The sequence below is a fragment of the Parasteatoda tepidariorum genome, chromosome 8, assembly GCF_043381705.1.
Source record: "Parasteatoda tepidariorum isolate YZ-2023 chromosome 8, CAS_Ptep_4.0, whole genome shotgun sequence".
Classification (NCBI taxonomy): domain Eukaryota; kingdom Metazoa; phylum Arthropoda; class Arachnida; order Araneae; family Theridiidae; genus Parasteatoda; species Parasteatoda tepidariorum.
The window spans coordinates 83356058-83379374 of record NC_092211.1 but is presented as its reverse complement, the minus strand read 5'-3'; the positions used below and the strand labels follow the sequence as shown (position 1 = coordinate 83379374).

General features: G+C 28.0%; 2 protein-coding genes across 4 annotated transcripts in view; one reads left to right on the top strand and one right to left on the bottom strand.

The window, feature by feature from the left end:
* Positions 1–8251, top strand: part of LOC107446866 (cathepsin L-like peptidase) — a 28552-nt gene extending 20301 nt beyond the window's left edge. For 2 of the 3 annotated variants that reach the window (XM_071184294.1, XM_043054127.2), the window contains exons 5-9: positions 1128–1251; positions 2978–3078; positions 5520–5680; positions 6561–6677; positions 7261–8251. In XM_071184294.1, coding sequence (XP_071040395.1) covers positions 1128–1251; positions 2978–3078; positions 5520–5680; positions 6561–6677; positions 7261–7360 — 603 coding nt within the window. In that variant the 3' untranslated portion in view covers positions 7361–8251. The remainder of the gene's footprint in view (positions 1–1127; positions 1252–2977; positions 3079–5519; positions 5681–6560; positions 6678–7260) is intronic. The other variant, XR_011637467.1, reaches the window with a different exon arrangement.
* Positions 8252–8667: 416 nt separating this feature from the next.
* Positions 8668–22386, bottom strand: LOC107446867 (cathepsin L-like peptidase). Its single transcript, XM_071184296.1, has 9 exons — positions 21733–22386; positions 19563–19675; positions 16880–17029; positions 15939–16091; positions 15035–15158; positions 13367–13467; positions 12146–12309; positions 10642–10752; positions 8668–8943 (listed from the first exon to the last, which is right to left on the bottom strand). The coding sequence occupies exons 2-9, from the start codon at positions 19656–19658 to the stop codon at positions 8844–8846; spliced, it is 999 nt and encodes a 332-aa protein (XP_071040397.1). The 5' UTR covers positions 19659–19675; positions 21733–22386; the 3' UTR covers positions 8668–8843.
* Between the last annotated feature and the right edge of the window lie 931 nt (positions 22387–23317).

The window sequence follows — 23317 nt, the reverse complement described above, 5'->3', positions numbered from 1 at the left end:
GTAAGAGTTAAATCTATGTCTTAATTTAACAATTACCTGTTTTAAATAAATAATCTCAAGAAACAAAAGCGGTAAGTTTTTAAGTTTTTATAGGATTAAAAACTGCATTGGCTTCAAAAATTTATAAATAGAAAATAACACCCGTCATGTTTTAAGCACTGAAAAACAGACTACAATTTTCAAGATTAGCCAGACTTAAATGAGACGAAACTACTGTAATGAGAGAAACCGTAAACTCAATTTTTACCGGAACATTTTTTCGAAACAAAAATCTGCAAACCGTAGTTTTTACAGTAATAATAACCGTAAAATCACTGAATCACTCTAATTAAATAAGTATTTGTATAAAAATTATAGTTTAATACTGTAAAAAAGGATTTTACGGTAAAATAGATTTTACAGTGACGCACCCAAAGTGTCGGTGCTTCGAAGCGTAATTGATCCGGAATTTCAACTCCAACTTGAAACATAAAAATATTTTTGAAAATTTAAAATTACATAAAAATATCTAATATTTTTTAAATTAATATATTGAGTCCTTTTTTAAACATTTTATTATCACAATAAAATTTTATAAAATAATTTTAATAAATTTATTAAATGCATCAACTTCATTTTTAATTAACGTCATAGTTATAAATTTTTGAACTTGTCACACCGACAAGAAATTTTATAATATTTACTTAAGTAACCTCAAACATATTTTTTTCCAATGCCTCCCAGATATTGACTTTCATCATTCGGGTATCAGAAGGGCAGATTTGTTGACTTCTCTTTCATGGATACCATACTAGGTGGACCGACCTTGCTCCCACAGTAGAAAGGATAAATGGTACAGAAACGAGAGAATGAAAGAACACCCATGCCTTATCCGGGATTTGAACCAGGGACCTTTCTGCCTTGAGGTCAAAAAGGTCCTAGTTCTAAAACTAAATTCTCTCTTTATAGTATTTTATATTTAGTCTTATATTAGTCTCATATTTAGTCTTTTGAGCTGAAACCAAATGATTTTGCTATAGAGCGAGAAAGTTTTTGTAGTTTCAGAATAATACAAAATGTATTAAATTACTTCTTATAAAAGAAATTACTTTCATTACAAATTTTCAGAAATTTTCGTTATGTTGCAGAAACAATGTGGTTCTTGTTGGGCTTTCTCTACAACTGGTTCGCTTGAAGGACAACATAAGAAAAAAACTGGTCAACTTATATCTCTCAGTGAACAACAACTTGTTGATTGTACCCGATCATATGGTGAAAATATTAAACTTGCCTATTTTTATTAGTGCTGCCTTGCTATTTAGAGAAATGGGTTATTAAAAAGATTAAATATATCTTTAAAAACATTGACTACTTCCAAGAATGCTTTTCGGTAATTTTCGCTATCCTTCTTACGCTTTAATGCACTTTACTTTTTTTTTTCAATTGAAATGAGATCTTTGTAATTTTGATTCTGCTTTACTTTTCTAAAAACATCAGTCAATTCATCATTTCAAAGGTAGTTTTCTAATAGTTCTCCAATGTATCAAGACAACAGGAATATATTTATAATTTGGTTTTCTTTCTTGTAAAAAGTACACAGGATAGCAGAACATATTTTCCTAAGAACAGCGTAAGTAACTTTATCGCAAACTACTCTGGGGAACAAATTGTTTTGTTGCATTTATACAAATGCTTAATCTTCCCTAATTCGGCTATGGGGATTTCAAACCAGAAGTTATTTTGTTTTTAAAAGTACATATTTTTTAAATGACATTTTTAGCCTATTGTTTGTCGAAATGTTCAAATTTAAAAAAGGTATATGTAACAGAGAGTCGCGTAAATGTTGCGACCACTTTTTAGGGAAGTTAAGGCGCATCGTCAAGATTAAAATTGCATAAAAATCCATATCCGGAAACGTCGTTGTACGCCGCTAGGGCGTCTTCCTATCTAAAAACTGTTGCATACGAACAGAAGCATGCGAAGAAACAGTTTATAAAAAGAAACGCCCCTAGTGGCGTTTGATGATAGTTGTGGACATGGTTTCCTTTACAACTTTTATCCTAATATAATAATTTTAAATCTGAAATTAATTTTGCTCTTAAAGCTACAGACTTTTTAAATGACATTTTTTGCCATTTTTAGTTGAAAAACAATATATATAGTAGAGGGTCACCTAAATGTTGCGACAAACTACTAAGGAAGGTAGAGCACATTATCAGAATTGAAATTGCATAGGATACCGTGGCCAAAATTTTCACCTTATGAGACTAGGAGCCTTTCCCTGTTATGATCTGTTCTGAAGTGCACGAAGAAAAAAGCTCATAATAGAGAAGCGCCCCTAACGGCGTATGGCGACATTTTAGGAAATGAGTTCCTATGCAGTTTCAACCCAAATGATGCACCTTAACTCCTTTAGAAGTCAGCCGCAACATTTACGTGACTCTCTATTATATATAACGTTTTTAAACGTGTACATTTCAACAAAACATAGACTAAAATCGCATTTTTTTTTTAAAAAAAAAAGTAACTTGGTGAGAGAAACCAATTGCAGATTTAAAATCAGCAATACAACAATTTCTAAGATCAGCAAATAAATTCTCGTGTACCAGAAAGCAAAAAGAAAAAAAATTGTTCCCCAGTGTTATTCTTAAACACACTGTGGAAAAATTGGATAAAAATCTAATAAATTGAATAAAAAATTAAAAAAATTAAATAAAAGTAATCGAATGAATTAGGTTCAGGGTGAGAACAATCCAGGTGAGAACAATATTTTAGAATTGGATAACGAACCTATTCTCCCTCTTATTAAGTATGCAGAAAATTATTAATATGATTGTATAATAAATTACTAGTCTTTCTAATTTATATCGTTTCTGTATTTTTCAACACTAAAAACTTCATAACTACTTTAACATTCGTTTAAAAAAAATTTACGATAGGGTATCTCCTATTTCAGATGAATATTTTCGAAAATTCATGAATCTGTTTCTTTTTTTAGGAAACAGTGGCTGTAATGGAGGTTTAATGGACAGTTCTTTCCAGTATATCAAAGATAACAATGGGATAGATACTGAAGATTCATATCCTTACACTGCTCAGGTAAGCATATAAAAATTCCATCGACTCAAATTAATATTCTTATGAATAGATTTTCTACCTCGTTAAAGTTGATAATAGCTTCTAGAATGTGTGTAATGAAAATACTAAATGCATCGTTGTCACTATAAAAGACAGCAATAGAATTGAAACTGAAAAACTACATAATTACGTAGCTTCAATAAGGATTTTAAAATTCCGCTTGTTTTATATGTTATTAGGCTTAACCCAATCTTATTATAAAAAAGTATTCTATTTATTTAATGTTGAAAATAACTGAAAAACCACATATTTACACAACTTCGATAGGGATATTAAAATTCTATTTGTTTTAAATGTTATTTGGCTTAACCCAATCTTATCATTAAAAAAAGTATGAATTCCATTTCATATTGAAAATCTATTTAATATCTAAAACAACTTTTAATTAACTATAAAGAAATATTGAAATTTGTGAACAAATCACTTATATTTTTATAGTAGGCACGAGTGAAATTAATATTAAAGAGTAATATCTTTACAAAACTTTTGGACTGATATTTAACTTTTTTTCGTTGTAAATTATATTCATTGTTATTAGTCTTAAACTATCCTTATTATAAATAAGATCTTATTCAATGGTAAATATATCCCTTAGTTGCTTGTAATAAAATCTCAAAAGGCCTCGTTTTCAATATGTAGAAGACGAAAGTGGAGTGGACACGGCAAAATAATATCCACAGTTCTAGAAAGGATAAAACTCCGTTTGCTTTCAAAGTTATTAGATTGAAGCTAGGCGTAATATGAATAAGCATTCATCTTAGTCAACGTTGAATACAATATTTTGTAGCTTGTAATGAAGTTTCTTAATGTCTCATTGAAATATCATTGAATCATTTAGAAGACAAAAATGGAATTAGCGAAAAGCAATCATATCCTTACATAGCTTTCGTAAGAATGTTAGAAATACCATTCGTTGAAAGTTATTAGATTGAAACTCAGTTTAATGTAAATAAATAGGTACCAAAAAAACGGACTTTCCTGAAAAAGTTTTGATCTAATGATCAGATCTTAACGTTCTAGGACTCAATCTTAATATCTTGAGGGGATGACCTCAAATATGCTAATTAATTAGAGCAGACGATATTGTAAGTTATGTAATCAAACACAAAAACACACTTTCTCTGAAAAATTTTTTCAACGAATTCGGATTTCTGACGCCCAAAATGTAAGGGGTAGATGCAATCTGGGAAAAAGGCGACGTTTTTAAAATTCGATATTTCAAGAATTATTCAACCGATTTTGCACAAATTTTGTATTTTGCCATTGTGGGGGCGGAGTTATCAACCACGCCAACCTTCATCTATCAAAAGGTACTTCATGATTGAATCAAGTTAGCATGTCTTATATACCCGTGAATTGATGTTTAATATTAGTAGTGGTCGTTACGCCACAATACTCCCGCACCAGAATTTTATCAGGGATAGAATTCGATACCACTAGTTGCTGTACTTGTGAAAGACCAGGAGGGCTGAATTAAGGTCACTAGTTTTTTTTTCGTGCTGAATGTGAGAGGTGTATTAACTTCACAGTCGTAGTCGCTCCTGTGTTGCCATTAGCAGTCGAGTGTATGCAGGCAGACGTTGTGCTTAATCGAGACGTGACTGAGTAGCAACAGCGTGAGATGGATTGGATTATGTCGCTGTCACAAGTAGCAAGTCAACTGTTCAATGTGGACTATCCATCGAAGTAGGCGTTACTGTCAAGATTTTTGCGAAGTGGGCGTTACTGCATGTTCAAATCACGTCCTAAGGTCACCAATGTGGGGACGGAGTTATCGACNATAAATGGATTTTATATCGTGTGCAAAAATTTGTAAATTCGCTTGAAAAGTTCTCTAGACATAATGAAATATGCAGAAGGTAAAATTAACATTAAGAGGTTCAAACTTTGGAGCTCTCTCCTGACCAAATTTCACAGATTGCTCCTATGTTTTGGTGGTCAGATATCCGAATCCGCAAAAAAAAAGTATGTTTGTTCAGAGAAAGTGCGTTTTTGTGTCTGATTTCGTAACTTAAAATATCGTCAGCACTAATTAATTAGCATATTTGAGGTCATCCCCTTGAACCATTATTTGAGTTCAAGAACGTTAAGAGTCACCAATTAAATCAAAAGTTATTCCGGGTGGTCCTAGTCGATGTTAAATACAATCTTGTAATGAAATTTCTAAATGCCTCATTGTCATTATGAAGAAGACAAAAATGGAGTTGACACTGAAAAATCACATCCTTACGCAGTTTTGATATTAAAATTCCAATTGTTTTAAAAGTAATTAAACTGAAACTAGGCCTAATGTGAATAAGAGTTCATCCTAGTAAATGAAGATATGTGTAGTTAAATTTCTGAATGGATACAAATTACAATGTCGTTGATTTATAAGAAATGTATTTTTATTTCTTTTCCAGGATGGGGATTGTCATTTTAATAAATATAATGTTGGTGCAACTTGCACTGGATATGTTGATACTCCTTCTGGAGATGAGGATGCATTGATGAAGGCTGTCGCCACCGTAGGTCCAGTATCGGTCGCCATTGATGCCAGTCAAACAAGTTTTCAACTTTACAAGTAAACAACAAATATACCTTTGTATTTAACTGCTCCCTCTTTTCCTTTTTTATTACAAATGAGAATTTAGAAAAATGCCGTAAATCTAGAACCGTAAAATGAACACGTATTTTATTTTTATATTTTAAATGCATTCCCTTAAAATGAATATAAAAATTAGTTGGCAATTATTGGGTTCAAGTAGTTCTTAAATTTGAGCTACTTGAACTTACATTTAATTTTCTTCTGGGGTTCTTAATTCTCAGAAATAAAGAAAACAGTATATTTTCTTTTAATGAATTCTGACATCCAATTAAAACTCGGTTATCATTAAACACTTACATGTAACCATCCAATGAAATAGTATTATCATTATGTGTCTCATAAAATAACATATTTAACCTCGAAACAAATATTTACAAGTAAGCTTAAAAGACAAATTTACGAGCTTGGATAATACTGTGATATTTCCTTTTTTACTTTTTTCATTTTTCACTTTGACATTGTTTATGATCAGTGATTAAATACTAAAACTAGTCTGCCCTTCTTCGAACTTTTTATTTTATAAGTTGTTTTTACGTTATTTACTTATAGATTTTTTTTTGTTCATAACAAATTTTAAAATAAATATACTTGTTGAATAATTATTAAAACACTCAATATAACATCGCATTTTAGCATCATTATTCTTTATATTGTAAGAAAATTTAATTTATGTATTTTGAGTAATATTGCTTCGAATATTGCTTGAATAATATTACTTGAGTAATATTACTTTTGAAAACCTATATATCATGTTATTAGGGAAATATTTGATTCGCATAACTTTTTGAATTTTCATAAAATTATTTTTTATCATATGTTGGAATAAATTAAATTTAATAAGATGATAAAATTTTAGGAGTGGCATCTATGATGAACCGTATTGTGGTAACCAAAAAAGTAATTTGGATCATGCTGTTCTTATTGTTGGTTATGGCGCACAAAATGGAACCGACTATTGGATAGTTAAAAACAGGTAAATATGTAGAACGTTTGAGTAAAAACATGGACTTAACAGCTTAAAATAATCTTGTAGTTTTGCATGAATGTTTTGTGTACAAATATTAGTATTAAAGTTAGTTAATTCAGCTAATCAAGTAATCCATTGTCTTTCGATTATGCATCCATAGCTTGTTAAAACTAAATGAATAAATAAATAGCAAAATAAAATAATATGAGAAGTTGTCACTGAGAGACAATGAAACTCAGGGGAACCTCATTTTGCGAAAAACGAAGCGTCTGAGCAAAATAAGCGGAGGGGAAAACGCTGCATAAGCGGCTAATTCACAAAATTTAATTTCTTGAATTCGTGTTTTTTATTCTACCTAAACAGAAAAAATTCAATTTTATTCATGATTATTTTGTAGTGTTTTCTTAAATTCATTTTTTTTTTTGCTAACAAATCATTAAATTTTGCCCTGAAATGCCAAAATCTACTCTTAGTTTGGAGATTTTAAGTTCTGGAAAACGCAGCAAGTCAAATTTTAGAGCAACTTTTAGATATTTTAATGTATTCTTATTTTTAAGAAATATAATATTTTTATATTTTCGCTTTACAGCTGGGGAACTTCATGGGGTGAACAAGGTTACATTAAGATGTCAAGAAATAGAGGAAACCAATGCGGAATTGCCACTCTAGCTAGTTACCCTCTTGTTTAGAAAATCAACATCATCATCAATCCTGAAGTGAGCAATACCAATGATTGAGGCCATGATGTTTTATGAGCATTTAAGAAAAGTATTGCATGAAGACTAATTTTTTCTTTCAAAATTTTTAGTATATATAAGCATATTTTTTTGAATATATAAGCATTTATAAACTCATACTTTGCGCTATGTAGACTAAAGCAAAAAAATACGTGAATAAAGCGCTAATGTTAAGTACATAAAAGAACATATTATAGTCTCAGTTCTATAAACAAGAACCTTCCTCAGTGTCTAAACATCAAATGACTTAACTGTTTCTTATATCTTTTTTCTATTTTCTTGTTGAAAATTATTCACCTGCCCTTTTGCTTAAACTGCTTTTCACGTGTTAGTCTCTGTATTTTCTCTACAGAGAAAGTAAAGAGACTAACACCCCTGAGGATGATAGTAGAGACTATCATCTTCAGGATGGAAAGAAAGTATAGAGACTAACCATTAAGGTGTACAGACACTGAGGAAGGTTCCTGTTTATAGTATGCCCATTAATGTACTTTCATTTGTGCTTCATTGACGTTGTTTTTGATTTAGTCATCTATAAACAGTTAGGAACTAAACCACAATATTTTGTAAAATTACTGCAGCCTTAATACGGTGTCTAGTTGTAACATGTTTCAGTTTAAGTAAAACCATTTTAATTATAATATGTTTTAAATCGAATATAAATTTTGTTTAATTATTTAAGGGATTTTGTTTCAATTTAACATCTTATTGAGGTTGCACAAATTAACATGATAATATGGTTTAAGGTACCTATGTAAGGGCTCAATGTTGAACCAAATTTTCTCAGAATGTGCCAGTTGTCAATTTTTACAATATTAATAAAAAATGTTTACTGAAACAACTGTTTACTTGTTTGTGATAGTATGTTTCAGAATGTGCGACTTGTTTTTCTATACTATTATCTTATGAAGCAATGTTCTTAAGAACTATTATTAAAAGGTATCGTTGTTTTATATTTAAAGGAAGGCACTCAAAATACGCCAAATCTATTTTAAGAGAAACAATGCCTGAGGATAACGACAGAAATACTGAAAGTAAATTATATAGCTCGTCTATTCTTTATTATTTTGTAGAAACGTTACCACTAAATTGTTTATTTTTCCCCTCATAACTTAGCTAATGTTGCTTCATTATTCAGGAAATATTCAATATTCATTAAATTATTGCACTTAATTATTGATTGCAATCTATATTATTTATGTAGTAAAGTTGCAATAGGTTAATAATCCAACAAAAAGATAAAACAGTAAAGCAGACACTTTCTTAAAAGCAAATTTTTATTTATGAAAATTCAAAAAAAAAAAATAGTACATTAGTTTCCTAAGTATATATTTATTCAGTTTAATTATTTTCTCAATGTCATTTTTATTATTCAGATAATATGATAGTTACACCTCAAAAAGCATTGATAAAGAAGTCAAATTTTGATCACACTTCAAACTGTTGGATAGCTTGCTTGAGTGGCAATTCCACACTGGTTGTTCTTGTTTCTGGTCATTTTTATGTATCCCTGAATTCCCCAAGTGGTTCCCCAACTGAAATAGAAAGATTAAAAAATTTTAAAAATCTACTAAGCAACAAAACTTATAATAGCATGGCAATCTAATATTTGTAACAATCCTTTTAACAGAACTTTCAGATTGAATCTGCAGCACTTTCTTCATTAAATCCAAATTTGTCTGAAACCTCAACGATGTCAGACTCAGACTATTATTGTGAAAATTCAGCTTAATCTAAGATATAGAAAATTTTGCAAATATATGGTCTAAAAATTAGACATAAAAATTTCATGTTAAATTAATAATTAAAATTGAATTGAATTTTATACAGTAGTACTTTAAAAATTAAATAAGTCTCAATGCAGTTAAATCTGTAATCAAGTAAGAGAAATTTTTATTTAATTATTTATTTACTTATTTATTTATTTACTGCTCTTTGTTATTGTAATTCTAATTCTTTATAATTGAGGTGTTGTAATTGAGCCTACAAATTTTTATTGGAAACAAGATTTGAGATGTTTTAAAAAAGAGTTGCAGCAATTTATCTCCATTTAAAAAATAAAATAAGAACTTAGATAAAAAATATGAAGTCATCAAAATAAAGTAGTACTATCTTGACTAATAATTTAAAGTCATCAATTAGAATAACATTATATCTTGAAAATCTGCAATAATTAAGCATCTAAATAACACACTAATAATACCCATATAATACCCATACATAGAAAAGACATTGTTCTCACGTATGGATACAGATGGAACATAAACTCTCCGACCCAGGTACCGAAAAGCAACAAGCAATTTAAATAATGTACTTCAGCTACTTAATTTAAAAAGTTTGATTGATTTGTTTGCATGTAAAATTTGAAACTCAAACTTCAATTTATACAAAATTGATTACTTTTGCTGTTGGGGAAATTATATTTAATATATTATTACATTACATTTAATATATTGTTACATTATATTTAATATATTATTAATTATATCACTCTCTGATCATACTCACTGAATGCAGTTTCAATTCTTAAAAGTAAATCATTGATATTTTGAACCGAAGTAGAAAGTAAAAAAAAAGTTAATTTCAATCAGTATATTAATTTTTATTTAAATTTTAAAAACATTAATCAAAACAAGATAATTTTATTTGAGTTATTAAAAGATTGTCAATGCAACAAAAAATTAATGCAATATAAAAATTGTCAATGCAGTACATATTTTCGGATGATTTTGATTTTCTTTGATTGTTTAAAATCGTTAATTTTTATTCACTTTTCATTTTTGCTTTGCAACTAGTAGTACTAATTTTATTTGATCTTCTTTTTTTAAAAAGAAAGCAAAATCTAAGTCAGAGAATACTTTTCAATTTAAAACGAAGTAGAGCAGTATACTCATCAAAATTGTATAATTTAATTCAATGAAATGAAATATCTGAAATAAATGTAAATGTTCAATTAGATTTATATTATTCGAAGCACTATAAAAATTAACTATATAGTCAATCTAAGGAATTTGAAGAAGCTGCATAGAAAATCATTGTAAAAGGTTTCATAGAAAAACTAAAAAATAATCAAACAAATAATAAGAAACTGTAAAGAAGCAAAAGTTCAAAATATAATTTTCAAAAAATTAAAACGTATTTCTTGGTTAATGCAGCTTAGTAACATTTAATTTTGATTAACTAATTGTTAGTAGTAATTATTAAGTAATCAAGTAGTAAATTTTTATGTGTACCTGTTTTTGACCAACCAATAATCATTTCCATCTTCAGTTCCATAACCAATGGCCAAAACACCATGATCTAACTGGTCAGAGCTGCAAGCGGGTTCGTTATAGATTCCACTTCTACAGGGAAGATTTTCAAAAATTTTGAAAATTAAATCATTAAATGAAGTGTATAAATGAATTTCTTTTCAGTTCTTGGAAAAAATTATTACTTGATGGATAATTTTGATTGCAGTAAACTATTATTTTTCCCAAGTAATATTTTTCGTTTTTTATTGACAAATATGGCTGCAATTAAGATATACTAGCTAAGGTCGATTAATCGTACTTATTTTTCAATCATGCATCAATAAAACAATTGGTAACCAAAAACAAGAAGTGAAACAGAAAAATAAATTGGTGACATTACCCTAAGAACAAAGCATGTTAAAACAACCAGAATGTGAAAAAGTCTACCGTGTTTCTGGCTCTATGAGAACACCGAAAAGCACATTAATTTTTACCTAAATGCTAAAATTTGATAAAAGTCATAAAACTTGGTATTTCTATAATGATACCTAAAAGCATTTCATAAAGCCATTTATTCGGGTAAATTGACTTCTCAGTTTTGTATTTGTTATTCTTCTCAGTTTTGTATAAGTACAAATAAGAACTATAATTTTAAAATTAAGAATTTCCAGGAAAACCGTCTCCATATGAAGGGAAAAATTACCAAATGAATAGTTTAAATATGGTATATTTTCGTTTTTGTACCAGAATTATCGTTGTTTTTTAACAGGAAATGTCTTCACTATACGGTACGGTAATTTTGCCAGAATTTGTTTTCCGTATAGCAGTCAAAAGACGTAGGTAATCAATGAACCGCCAGAGGGCAACTAATATTGTTTGGTTTCACAAGTTGGATACATCTTTATTTGATATTTAACATTATTAAAAATGGATATTTTCCTCGCTTTAGATGGAACCATGCCTTGGACAGTGCTACAAGCAAACATTTCGTCTAATTGCGGAAATTACCATACATATACTCCTTCTTAAAAGATATAAATTTCCTCAAAAGCTTTAGGCTCAATGCTACATACCTATTAATATAATTATTTAAAAACTACTGGGATAAAAGTAATAGGAGTATTAGTAAAGGAGTAGTCAGGCATAACTTGGAAGTGAACTCGAGAAATCATCTTGTCAAGCTAGCGCGCTAATGTCCGACCATTGTGTTGCATTGCACCATCTTGTCTAAGCACACACATAAAAATGCTAATAAACACACGCAAGAGGAGTTTTGTTATATATTTGAAATTCACCTTTTTTCAAAAATCACATAATTTCGAGATGGAATAATTGTGAAATATAGTAAAATAAAGCTAAAAAATCGCTTATTGGGATTAAGGAGAGTTGACACGTGAGAAAAAAAAAATTGTATCCTTCAAAATGATCAGGAAAGCACTAATAAAGTGATAAAACATTAAATTTCTAATTGGTGGGTAAAAATAGATCATATTTTTTAACTTACTGATAAGTCTGGAAACTCCAGTTGCTGGCATCAATGGCAACAGATATTGGTCCAACTGTTGCAACAGCTTTCTTCAAAGCTTCTTCATCACCGGTGGGGATGTCGACATATCCAGTTACAGTTGCACCAACATTGTTCTTCTTGAAAAGACACTTGGGTCCATCCTTTAAAATTTAAAATATCATTTCTTCTTAGATTGAATTAATATTATTGAAAAGCAAAGTAAGATATACAGCAAGTTCAGTTTTGTTAGTTTTAAGTAATTTGATTAATCATTAGTTTCCACTCATCTACGTGCATTGAACAATTTAAGTAGTGGCTAAAATAACTCATTTGTTTTAACATTTTCTAAACATAAATAAAGTTTATATTTAGTATCCACCTGATGTAAACTTATTTTAGTATAAGTAAATATTCGAACCATTGTTTCACAGTTCTTCGCTAAAATATTTATTTGCATGGTTTGAAATTTCGTTCAGAATTGTTGAAACTATAAACAACTATGTAACCGAATATTATGAAATTTACCTTAGACGAAGAGTTTTAAACGAAATACGTCTAAAGTAACACAGGAATTATATTTTATTAATTATATTTTATTATATTAATTATAGGAATTATATTAATTATATTTTATTTCATAACCGGTTTTGAACAGCTGATCTAATTTTTAGTGCACGACTATCAATGTTCTATTCTGTAGCCTTGTAATTTTGAAACCAACTCAAAAGAAAACAGAATTCCTGGATTAAGTATTGCGACAAACTAACCTTCATGGAGGACTTTTTGATGAAATTAACTCACATTTGCGTTACATAGAGAAGAAAACACTGCAAGGCTATTCAAACTCATGATCCGTCTACCACTGAAGATATTGTACGTCAGCACTGTGGTCGGGAAGAGCCGGGAGCAGAACTCGTATAAATCGGCCATCAATGAGATTCGAACCTGAGCCCCCTCATTAGGAGACAAGCACTCAATCTCCTGAGCCACCGCGGCATTTGTTTAAGAACTAGGCAAACTTATTTAGAATATTTTATTGTAAATAGAATGATAAAAAGATTATAAAACTTAAGCAATCATTACGTAATAAAAACCTAGACTAGATTTTCTCAGTCAAAATTATTAAATATATAACTATCTATAATCTATTACCCTACTCTATATCTTTGTTTAGAAAAAAAACATAAGCTGTAGTTTCGGAAAACAACAACGACAAACCTCAGCTGTGTATGGGTAAGATGCTTCAGTGTCGATTCCTTTGTTTTCTTTGATGTATTGGAAAGCTTGGTCCATCAGACCTCCCTCACAGCCCATGTTACCTGAAAAATATGAAGCCTCAATGATATATAGGTTATGGTTTTTAGATTTGGTTATATATAGTTTATGGAGTTTTTAAAAATATGAAGTAAAAAATTGCATATATTTATTATTAGTGCATTTTTCATATTAAAATCGAGATAGTCTCATCCGTAAAACCTATAAATAAAAAAATATGTGTATTTGATTTATTAAAACAACACAGAGATAAGTATAATATACGAATTTTTAGACGAATCCAATTCAGAAAATGTGAATGCTTTTTTTTTCTGTTTTCAATAAGTGAGTTTCAGCATTTCAGCTGCAACTTAGGAAGCTCTTAAAGCATTATTTTATACTTGGTGTCGAATTTCTCTTAATAATACGGGCTATAACCTAATTTTTTTTCTCAAAAATGGAACATTTTGTTATGAAAAACCCTTTAGACCTCATAGACCTCATTCATAAAGCACAGAAAAGGATTTCAATGTTTAAATTAAGTCAAGTATTTTGATCCAAGTGGAGAAAAAAATTTGTAACATAACTATACTGTAGAATAATTCTAGATAAGAATTCTAGTTTACTATTTGTAGTTAAGAAATGATAATTCTGGTAATGAAAACCGAAATAGACGATATTTGAAACATTCAATTTGTAGTTTTTCCGTTGGGAACTGGTTTCCAAAAATTCTGGTTTTCAAAATTATAGTTCTTACTGCCCGCATGTAGTAAACAAATACAAAAATTAAAAATAAATTTAGCCGAATAAGTAGTTTTTATGCCATATTCTAAGGAATCATGATAAAATTACCGATTTTACCACTTTTACCCTTTGTCATTACATACTATGAAACCGCATTTTATTGTTAATTTTATCAAAATCATTACAAAGGCGTTTCGGTAAAAATTACTTCTTTTTTTAGCGTTCCTATAGAGTCAGAAACGGTAGCTTTTACTATATACTGGTACTTTTAAACATACTGTATTTTTCAGTGCAAATATACCCTCGAAACATTGATAGCTGATCGTAATATGCTTTTATGCCTAACTAAAGGTCAGAGTATTTCAGAATGTCACTTAAGCACAGCTCTCCAAGTAATTTCAATTTAGGGATCAATTTCAGGAGTTGTAAATATTGTTTTAGTTATTCTGATTTCCGTACGGATTATTATTATTATCACCCTTTATGTATGCTTTTGGAACAACTGCTTCAATTGAAATAAGTGTGGTTTTCAAATGTGACGAATTAATATTTAAACGAGTAAGAAAACGCAAACGATATCAAAACCTGAAGAATCCCGATTGAAAAAGATTCAATTAAAAATGTCAAGAGAATTTTTTCTAAGACACTCTTTTGTTTCCCTTCAGAAATCAAGCAAATTTCGACACTTTTAAATTTCCCCTTTTTTGTTAACGATACGTTCAGTTCCAACAGCATTTCTTTCTCGTTGGAATATTAATATTTGTGCACTAATGTGTATACTAGCTAATTTCATTGTTATCAAATATTTACAAAAAATATCTATAAGTGACGATCGTTATAGAATTTCCTGTACACGTATTGCTGTATCTAGTATTTTATTTTATTCACCTTCTGCTCCAGAACAATCTACGAGATTCTGTTCACTGAGAGAAACCAACTTTCCTGTATTCTTCATGTGTTGTCCCTCCAAAGATCCGGTGGTGGAGAAAGCCCAGCAAGAGCCACATTGTTGCTATATTTAAAAATATATACATTACTTTTTTATCTCAGTTGACATAAAATAGGGCGTTGATTTTAATGTAGGTAAAGGTCTTGTGTTTAAAAAAAAAAATGAAAATATAGTACTTAAATTTCTTTTTTTCTTTTCTTTTCTTTTTTTATTCCAGTTGAAATTTGTTTGAGAACTCACGATATTTTATAACCATCATTGAACAACCGACCGAATGTTCAGTTTACAACTACCAATGTTCAATTCCGCATTCTTGTAATCTTGAACCCAATCCATAAGGCAAGGGAACGCCTGGATCAAGTATTGGGAGAAATTTGCCTTCGTGGAGGATTGATTTTTAATGGAACTAATTTGCGTTACAAGGAGAGAAAAATCACGAAAACCTCCCAAAGTTGCAAGGGAACTCTAACCCAATTTCCGTATACCATGGAGGATATTTTATGTCATCACTGCGTTTTGTGCAAGTTGGGTACGGAATTCGAATCAATCTGCCATCCCCGGGATCATTGGTAGGCGAACGCACTCTCAGCCATCGTGGCTTAGGATTCAAGATAGCCATTTTTAATTGCATTGAAAAAGAATTTTAATATAGTATATTTTCTTTGACAAGCTTCTCGATTCATATTTATTTTATTTACCATCAATAATTTTAGATTTTCTATATCGAGTTATGTTTGTAAATGTATTTCATTATTAGTCAAAAAATATACTTTAAAATTGCAATAAGAAGTGATGCAATATCTGATCTTATATCTGTTGTCCTATGATCTATAAAATAAATACCTGATTTTTAATAGGGGTGACAAGTCCTTGTTTTCTCCAATCAACAGTGTCTGGAATATGGACGTAGACAGGGTCAACCCAAGCATCTCCACTTCTGCTTTTTAGACCATCACTTTTAAACCCATTAAAATGCTTTACAAATTCGTCATGGCTCTAAGAATTAAAAAAAGAACAATAAATTATAAATTAGCATTGCTTAAAAGCTGCTTATTCACTTGTCTAATTTTTTTTAAAATTTTATTTGATAAGTGAATAGCTAATTTATTTCATGCAACGAAAAATAAATTTTACGTCATACATTTTTGTTAGTAAAACAATCTATATCATTCTAAATTTTGAGAATCAGACTTTAGAGATAGTTTTTACTCTCTTCTTACAGTTAACTTCTTCAATCCGCTTTAACAAATTACAACTGTGCAATCTCCAACCGAACAGAAATCACTTCACGCATGCGCACTTAAGATTCAGCTCTCCTTCACAGGCACGACAGTCCCTTTTTCAGAATTCCATTCCATGTCGTCGTGTTCTTGACTAAGGTTTTCTAGTTTGTTATTCTAGTAGTTTTAAAGTCTTTATTCAGACATTCAATATACCTAAATTTTGGTCAAATTCTTTAATATCACTACTGGAATCCTATGTACTCTTTTTCGGGTACCAAATGCAATAATCTAACTTCTGATAACTAATAAAATTATATAAAAATCAATACAAAATCTAAAACAGAACTTAACTTAAGTATCCTGTAAATAACTAATCTTACAACGATTCATTTAATATCCATCGAAATATTTTTATGTTGAAGTTATAGTTTGTAAAAAACCAGATCTAGTTTGAGCTTTAAATGTTACTTTTTGCTTTAAAAAAATATATATTCTAATACAAATTTCATATATATATAGGATTACAGTATTAATAGCTACTAACCATAGTTTATTACTTACAATATCAGCATATTCGTTGATGCCTTTTCTGTAGGTGTGAAGTCCCATATCTGCTTTCAAGTTGTGATCAATAATGTCTGCTACTGTTTGTTCCCATGAGAGACGTTTGGAAAATTCTTCCTGGCCATTGTAGCTTTTTCCATATACTCTCTACGAAACGAAAGTATAGAATATCAAATACAGGTTTGTAAAACAATAAGATATAAATTATTTATTGGATTATAGGATTTTTAGATAGTACACAGAGAAAAAGAGTTTTGATAAAATTACGGTACTTTTTAAGTAATAACATTTCTGGTATTAAAAAAATAATAAATATCAACATAATTCTGGTAATTATACAAAAATATACTCTATTTAAACCATTCATTTGGTATTTTTTCCTTTCACATTGCAACAGTTTACAAAAATTCTAGTTCTCAAATTTATAGTTCTAATTACCACACATTTAGTATAAATTCAAAATTGAAAAGTAAATTTAACTGAATAAATGGTTTATATGCCTTGCTCTAAGGTTTCATGATCAAATTACCTAATTTTACAACAATTATTATCAAATAGCATGGTTAATCAAACCCTATTTGATTGCTAATTTAATCAAAAGTTATAGAAAAGCCAAAGTCAGGAAGCCAAAGTGCTACACTGAAAATTGGTGTGTTTCCCGGTGTTCTCGTAGAGCCGAAAACACGGTAAATTTTACCATATTCTGGTAGTTTTAATCATACTTTTTTCTTAGTGGCATATTCATATAGATAACTATCGAATAACAAAATCTATGGAATTTTTAGTTTCTATTAGCTTTTCAATTTTTATATTTGAATTATGAAGTATTAAATTTATAGAATTTATAGAATAATAAGAGATATAGCTTATTTATTCGATTTTTAAGTTTTCAGAACAATGAAAAGATATTTATAGAATATAAGAAAATTGTTCAATAAATAGTTCAAGCTTTTAGTACACGTAGGTTTAATGTAAAATAAAAAACACTTAGTTTTAATCTTTGCAATAAAAAAATTACTTCGTCAATAAAATAAAAAGGAAGCAAAAAAAATTAATAAAGAAAAGAAAAGAAAAGAAAATTGTTAAAAGTTCAAGTTTTTAGAAACAGAAGTGAAATATATTAAAAAGAATAAAAAAACGGAAATTATGCTAAATTTTTTTCGAATACTTAGTTCTTCTATACAATTGACAAATTCATTTGCAGCACTAATCATTTAAACAATATTCTACAAAACATTCTACGAACAAACATTCATTTACCCAAAAATGTAAAAAATCCGCTGACTGCGTATATGGATCTTAGAAATTGTAGGAAAAAATTCAAAGGATTCTACTAGATAATTTAAATCGAAAGACCAATAGATAAAAGTACTACTTTGTTATAAATTTTTATAAAAAAATTTTCATATGCTAATTTCGCAATTTATACACACATCATACGCACATCTTTGCTTAAAATGTTACTTTATTCTATGTTAATCTGTTGTATTCTATGTTAATCTGTATATAAATCTTATTATGATGAATTCTTTAAAGTTAACTATTTATTTCATCATAAGAAGATTTATAATGTCACATTTGAATTTGTATTTCTCCACAAATAAATTATATCTAGTTAAATGTCTCCTAAATCTTACAAAACTCTTAGAAACCTCAGTTCAATGTTGGATGATAACGTGGGTGTTTTGAACCAAAATTATGTAGAAAATTGTTGCAAACTTAATAAAAACTGAAATTAACCATTTTCCCCTTCATGTTGTGTTAAATTATAATGTATTTAAATTTAGAAGTTCAATAATTTTGTACAAAATAGCATCATTTTAAATTTCTTCGCAAATTTGAACTATATTGTAATACAAAACAAACCATTGGTCTTAGAAAGAGCAGAATTTATCTAATCATTAGAAAAAATTAATTATTGCAACCCAAAATAACTAAAAACAATTTCTTTTTTTTAACTTACTATATGACAGACGTTAATAAACATCGAGAAAAACACATTTGAAAACAATACTTTGCTTGTATTTTATCCCAATTAAGCACCGAAAAATATATTTACAGTAATTTATTTTCTTGAATCATTTATGATCATTAATTATTTTATATCAAGTTCAGTGATCTTTTAATTAATTATTTAAATAATATTTTCCTAAAATGAGTTGCTGGTTTTTCCATAACTTCTCATGAATTCTAATTTCTTGTAAATATTAAAAGATTAAAATTGTTTATTGGCTGATATATGTTATTGAAATTAGAATTATAGCGGAAATAAAGTTTTCCCTTAGAACATTTTTAAGCATCCGTTATTTTTTTTAAAGTTTTGAACTTCAAAATAGTAATATAAACTAGAAAAATAGATCCCTTTTTAAAGAAAAATTCTTTTCACAATGTAATAAATCTTAAAACTTAAGAAATTTTCTCTTAAAATTAGTGGATTTTTCTCAGTGAAACAAAGAAGACTTTCTGTAATGAATTTTGTAACTATGGGTCCATATGCACATTCTTTGGTATGCAAAGAATCATAGCTGGATTTATGAAAATGCTGAGAAATTTACCAGACTTTAAAACTAAAACGAAGACAGTTTTTGTCTTTTTAGTGTTCTTTTTAGTGTTCAGATAGAAAAGTAAATATAAAAAAAGGATAAAATTTATACAAAAAAAGAAATGAATAATTATTTACCTTGAAATTTTCCCAATGCTCATCCAATTGGGGATTGAACGGTAATCTACTCGCTGCTGTCACAGCAATAAAGGCAAAAAGTGCAATGACCTTCATTTTCTTTTTTCTTACTTCTGAAACATAACAAATACATTTAAGTCCTTTTTATGCAGCAAAAAATATACATTCTGTAAATATGTGAATACATTAAATAGTTTAAATTCACAGATTTTAGCACTTTAAATTCCAAAGAAATGCATACATTTATTTATTTAATATTCTATATATAATACCCAATAAATAAAACACATCACATTAATTTTCCAAAATATTTTTTCTGTCTTATTATGAATTTAAACCAATTTTAAATTTATATTTTAAAATTGTAAACATATGACACAAAATATAAAATTTGTTAAAATAAATTTATGTAATTTTACCTTAATTATGTGATGCTGAATTTATCAGACAATAAAATGCATCTAATAAATAGCTTTAACTTTTTAGCAGCTAGAAACATGAACATTCTGAACATTTTTTTCATTAACTGAAATAATTTTTTACTAAATTGTTAAAATGGTGTGAAACATACAATTTCTGGGTGAATTGTTACGTGTTTAAGAAATAGTGACAAAATAGTTAAAAACTATTGTAACTATACACCAAAAGTAATGTACTTTAAAATGGGGCATGAATGACAATATTCACAACTAGTCTGAATAATTTCGATACATTTAAGATTTGAGAAATTAAATTTATTTGTATAAAAGATTTAAAAAATTATATCTTTGCTAGATATTTTTATTTAAAATTTCATGAATTATTAAAAACAAAAAATAGCTACTCCAGGATAATCCAGTACAATCATATTGAAATTTATATACAAACTGAAATAGCTATTTCAAGTTGATAATAAGTAATATTGAATTAAACCTTAAAATGACTAAAAATTAAAACTTTAACAAAACTTAATAGCATCTCTCTTTTACTCCGGTTAATGCGCAATTTTTCTAAGCAGATATATAGTTGATATATAGTAGATAGCAGATATACCAAGCAGAGAGGGATATATATATTGTAGTAGAACATCAGGTTTAAATGTAAAATAGATTTAATTTTAGATTCAATTTTAATTTAAAATTAAAAAAACAATATCCTTCTCCTATATACTTGCTCAAACAATAAAGCTTATTTTATGGAAATGTAGTTGTTTTAATTACCGTACCTAATTATAACTAATATTAATTATAACACTCTTCGTGTTGCTTTAATATCTGTCACTTATTAATTATTTCAATATTTTATTAATATTTCAACATTCACTTTGAAAAATAACAGATGTGATTGTTCAAGCACTTTTTCTGTCACGCTTATTTTAATATGATTAAACTATTGAAACATAACAAAATAGATGCATCGACAGTAAAAATCAGAAAAAAAACTTTACACTTTTAAAAAAAAGTTGTTTTTTCAAAGAAATTTCTAATTAAAATTACATTTTAAAATTAATAACAATATTATGCTCGATATTTATAGTTATTAAAAAATATTTAATTACTTATACAATGATAATATATAGAAATATACCTATGAAAAATTAAATTTTCCAATAGCTGTAAAGAAGCTTTGAATTTAAGGTAAAGTAAGTGAAAATTTGATTAGTATTAAATACTTAAACCTAATTGCTCGGATATATAATTTTTACGCAATCTTCCGAAAAAGTAATTTTTTGGACAGTTTTACTAATTTGAACATGAAACATATAAATTTCAATCCTAGATATATATTCAAAGCAAAAATTTGCAAGTAATTGCAGGAAATCGAAAATAAAATAACAAAATACGGTTTAAATAATGGGTTGTGTTTTTTTCCACTTCCCCAAAATTATCCTCCATAAATAAGAGGAATTTTTAAGATAGATTTTAAATTAATTTGATTAGACTTCCAGTTTATAAATTCATAAAAATACCCTTTTAATACAATTTATGCTAAAACATATGAAAAATTCTTTGAAAATGGAATAAATCAATTAAAAAAGCTCAATCACTTAACTGACTAGTTTTTATGAGTAATTAGATTTGCCTTGATTAAGAAAACATAAAAATAAGTTAATTCAGTTGCTACATAACATAAAATTAACTAAATCGAAAATTCTAAATAAAAAAAGGTAAACTTAAAATGAAAAACTCACAATATGTCTATATATCTTTTATGATTTTCAAGCTCCCAAACTTTTCAGAGGATTAATAAAAGTGAAATAAAATCCTATATTTATAGGCAGTTCTGAAATGAATCATTTAAATCAGAAGTTGAAATTAATAATTAGATAACATCAAAATAACGTGATAATTGCACGAGACAATTCACCCTTTCGTTTGTCCCAGATAAAAAAACAAATGATACGATCGATTTTTTAAACACTCACTGAGTTTATGAAGTTTGATAAAACATCGAAAAATAAAAACAAACAACACGCCAATAATACATAAATAGCCTAATGCGAATGATACTAGCTTATCTTTTTAAAACATATGATTTTTTAGTGACACAAATGAAATAATACATTATTTTTATATAATACTACTGATTATCGAATCTGTAATTAAAAAAAAATCAGCTTAATAGCTGACAATGCAGTAAAAAACATATTTGACAAGAAGACAGGAGATAAATATAAGTTATTTATAATTTATATAGAATTTTCATTAAACATATTTTTCAAACTTTTTTATCATAGTTTGTATTAATTTCGGTGAAAATGAGAGAAAATAATTAAATTTAACATTTTAATAAATTAAAGTTATGAAACGCAGCATAGGACATCGGTGTCACTTTCTGCGTCAAAAGTAAAATCTTCTGCACTCGGCTCACTTCCAAACAAAAATTTTTAAAATTTACACTTATTGGAAGTTATTTAGGTCTAAGAGAAAAAATAATTCATCGTTTGAATTTCTTTAAATTACAAAATTAATTATTAACAAATTTTTGAAGATGAATGAAAAACATTTAAACTACTTTTTTTAGATTTCATATTTTGGAATATAATCTAACAGATTCTTAGTAACTATTAGACGACTTTTTATAGTTGAAAAATATTAAAATATATTTTTGCTTGTAATTAGAGAGTCAAAAAAATATGAAAGGGATATTAATTGAGGATAGAATATGAATTTCAGATGCATACACTAAATCACAAAAGTTAGTTGTACGCTGTATCAGTACAAAACCACTAAATGACAAGACAACATTGGACAAATCCACAGACAGAACAAAGCCACGATCCAAGTGTTACGAAACAACTTGTTATGAAAATATTTTAAATCAATCTATCAAGATACCGGTATGTCTAGGTTCATTTGAATTCACTACTCATTTTACATATTACATTTTGTAATTTATTCTGTATTTATTTAATAATTTATTTATTTTTTGCTTTTTATTTTATATTTTTTGCTTGGTATGTTTTATTTCGTATTTTTTACTTAATTTGTTCCATTTTCGTCACAATTGTTTTTGTGTTCCTCACACTATTGTATTGATATATTTTGATTTGACCATATTAATACAACATTAGAAAGCACTCCTTTTTGCGAAATAATCGTGTTAGCTGATGACGAAATTACATCTTTTTATTATTTTGCTTTCCGACTTTTTCATTTTTTTAACAAAAGTCTAATACCGTCTAATTTTTTAAAATATTTTATTCTTCTTCTTCTCTTTTCATAAAACTTTATTACATTTTTTACAATTTTATATATATATATTAATTTTCCAAG

What these genes read in the sequence shown, in the direction of transcription:
- LOC107446867 (XM_071184296.1), bottom strand. Translation starts at nt 19,658, where the DNA reads ATGAAGGTCATTGCACTTTTTGCCTTTATTGCTGTGACAGCAGCGAGT. An exon ending in AGATTGTTCTGGAGCAGAAG is followed by an intron (nt 13,468 to 15,034) that starts GTGAATAAAATA and finishes CATATTTTTCAG; the next exon opens with GTAACATGGGCTGTGAGGGA. An exon ending in TATTGGTTGGTCAAAAACAG is followed by an intron (nt 8,944 to 10,641) that starts GTACACATAAAA and finishes TTTCTATTTCAG; the next exon opens with TTGGGGAACCACTTGGGGAA.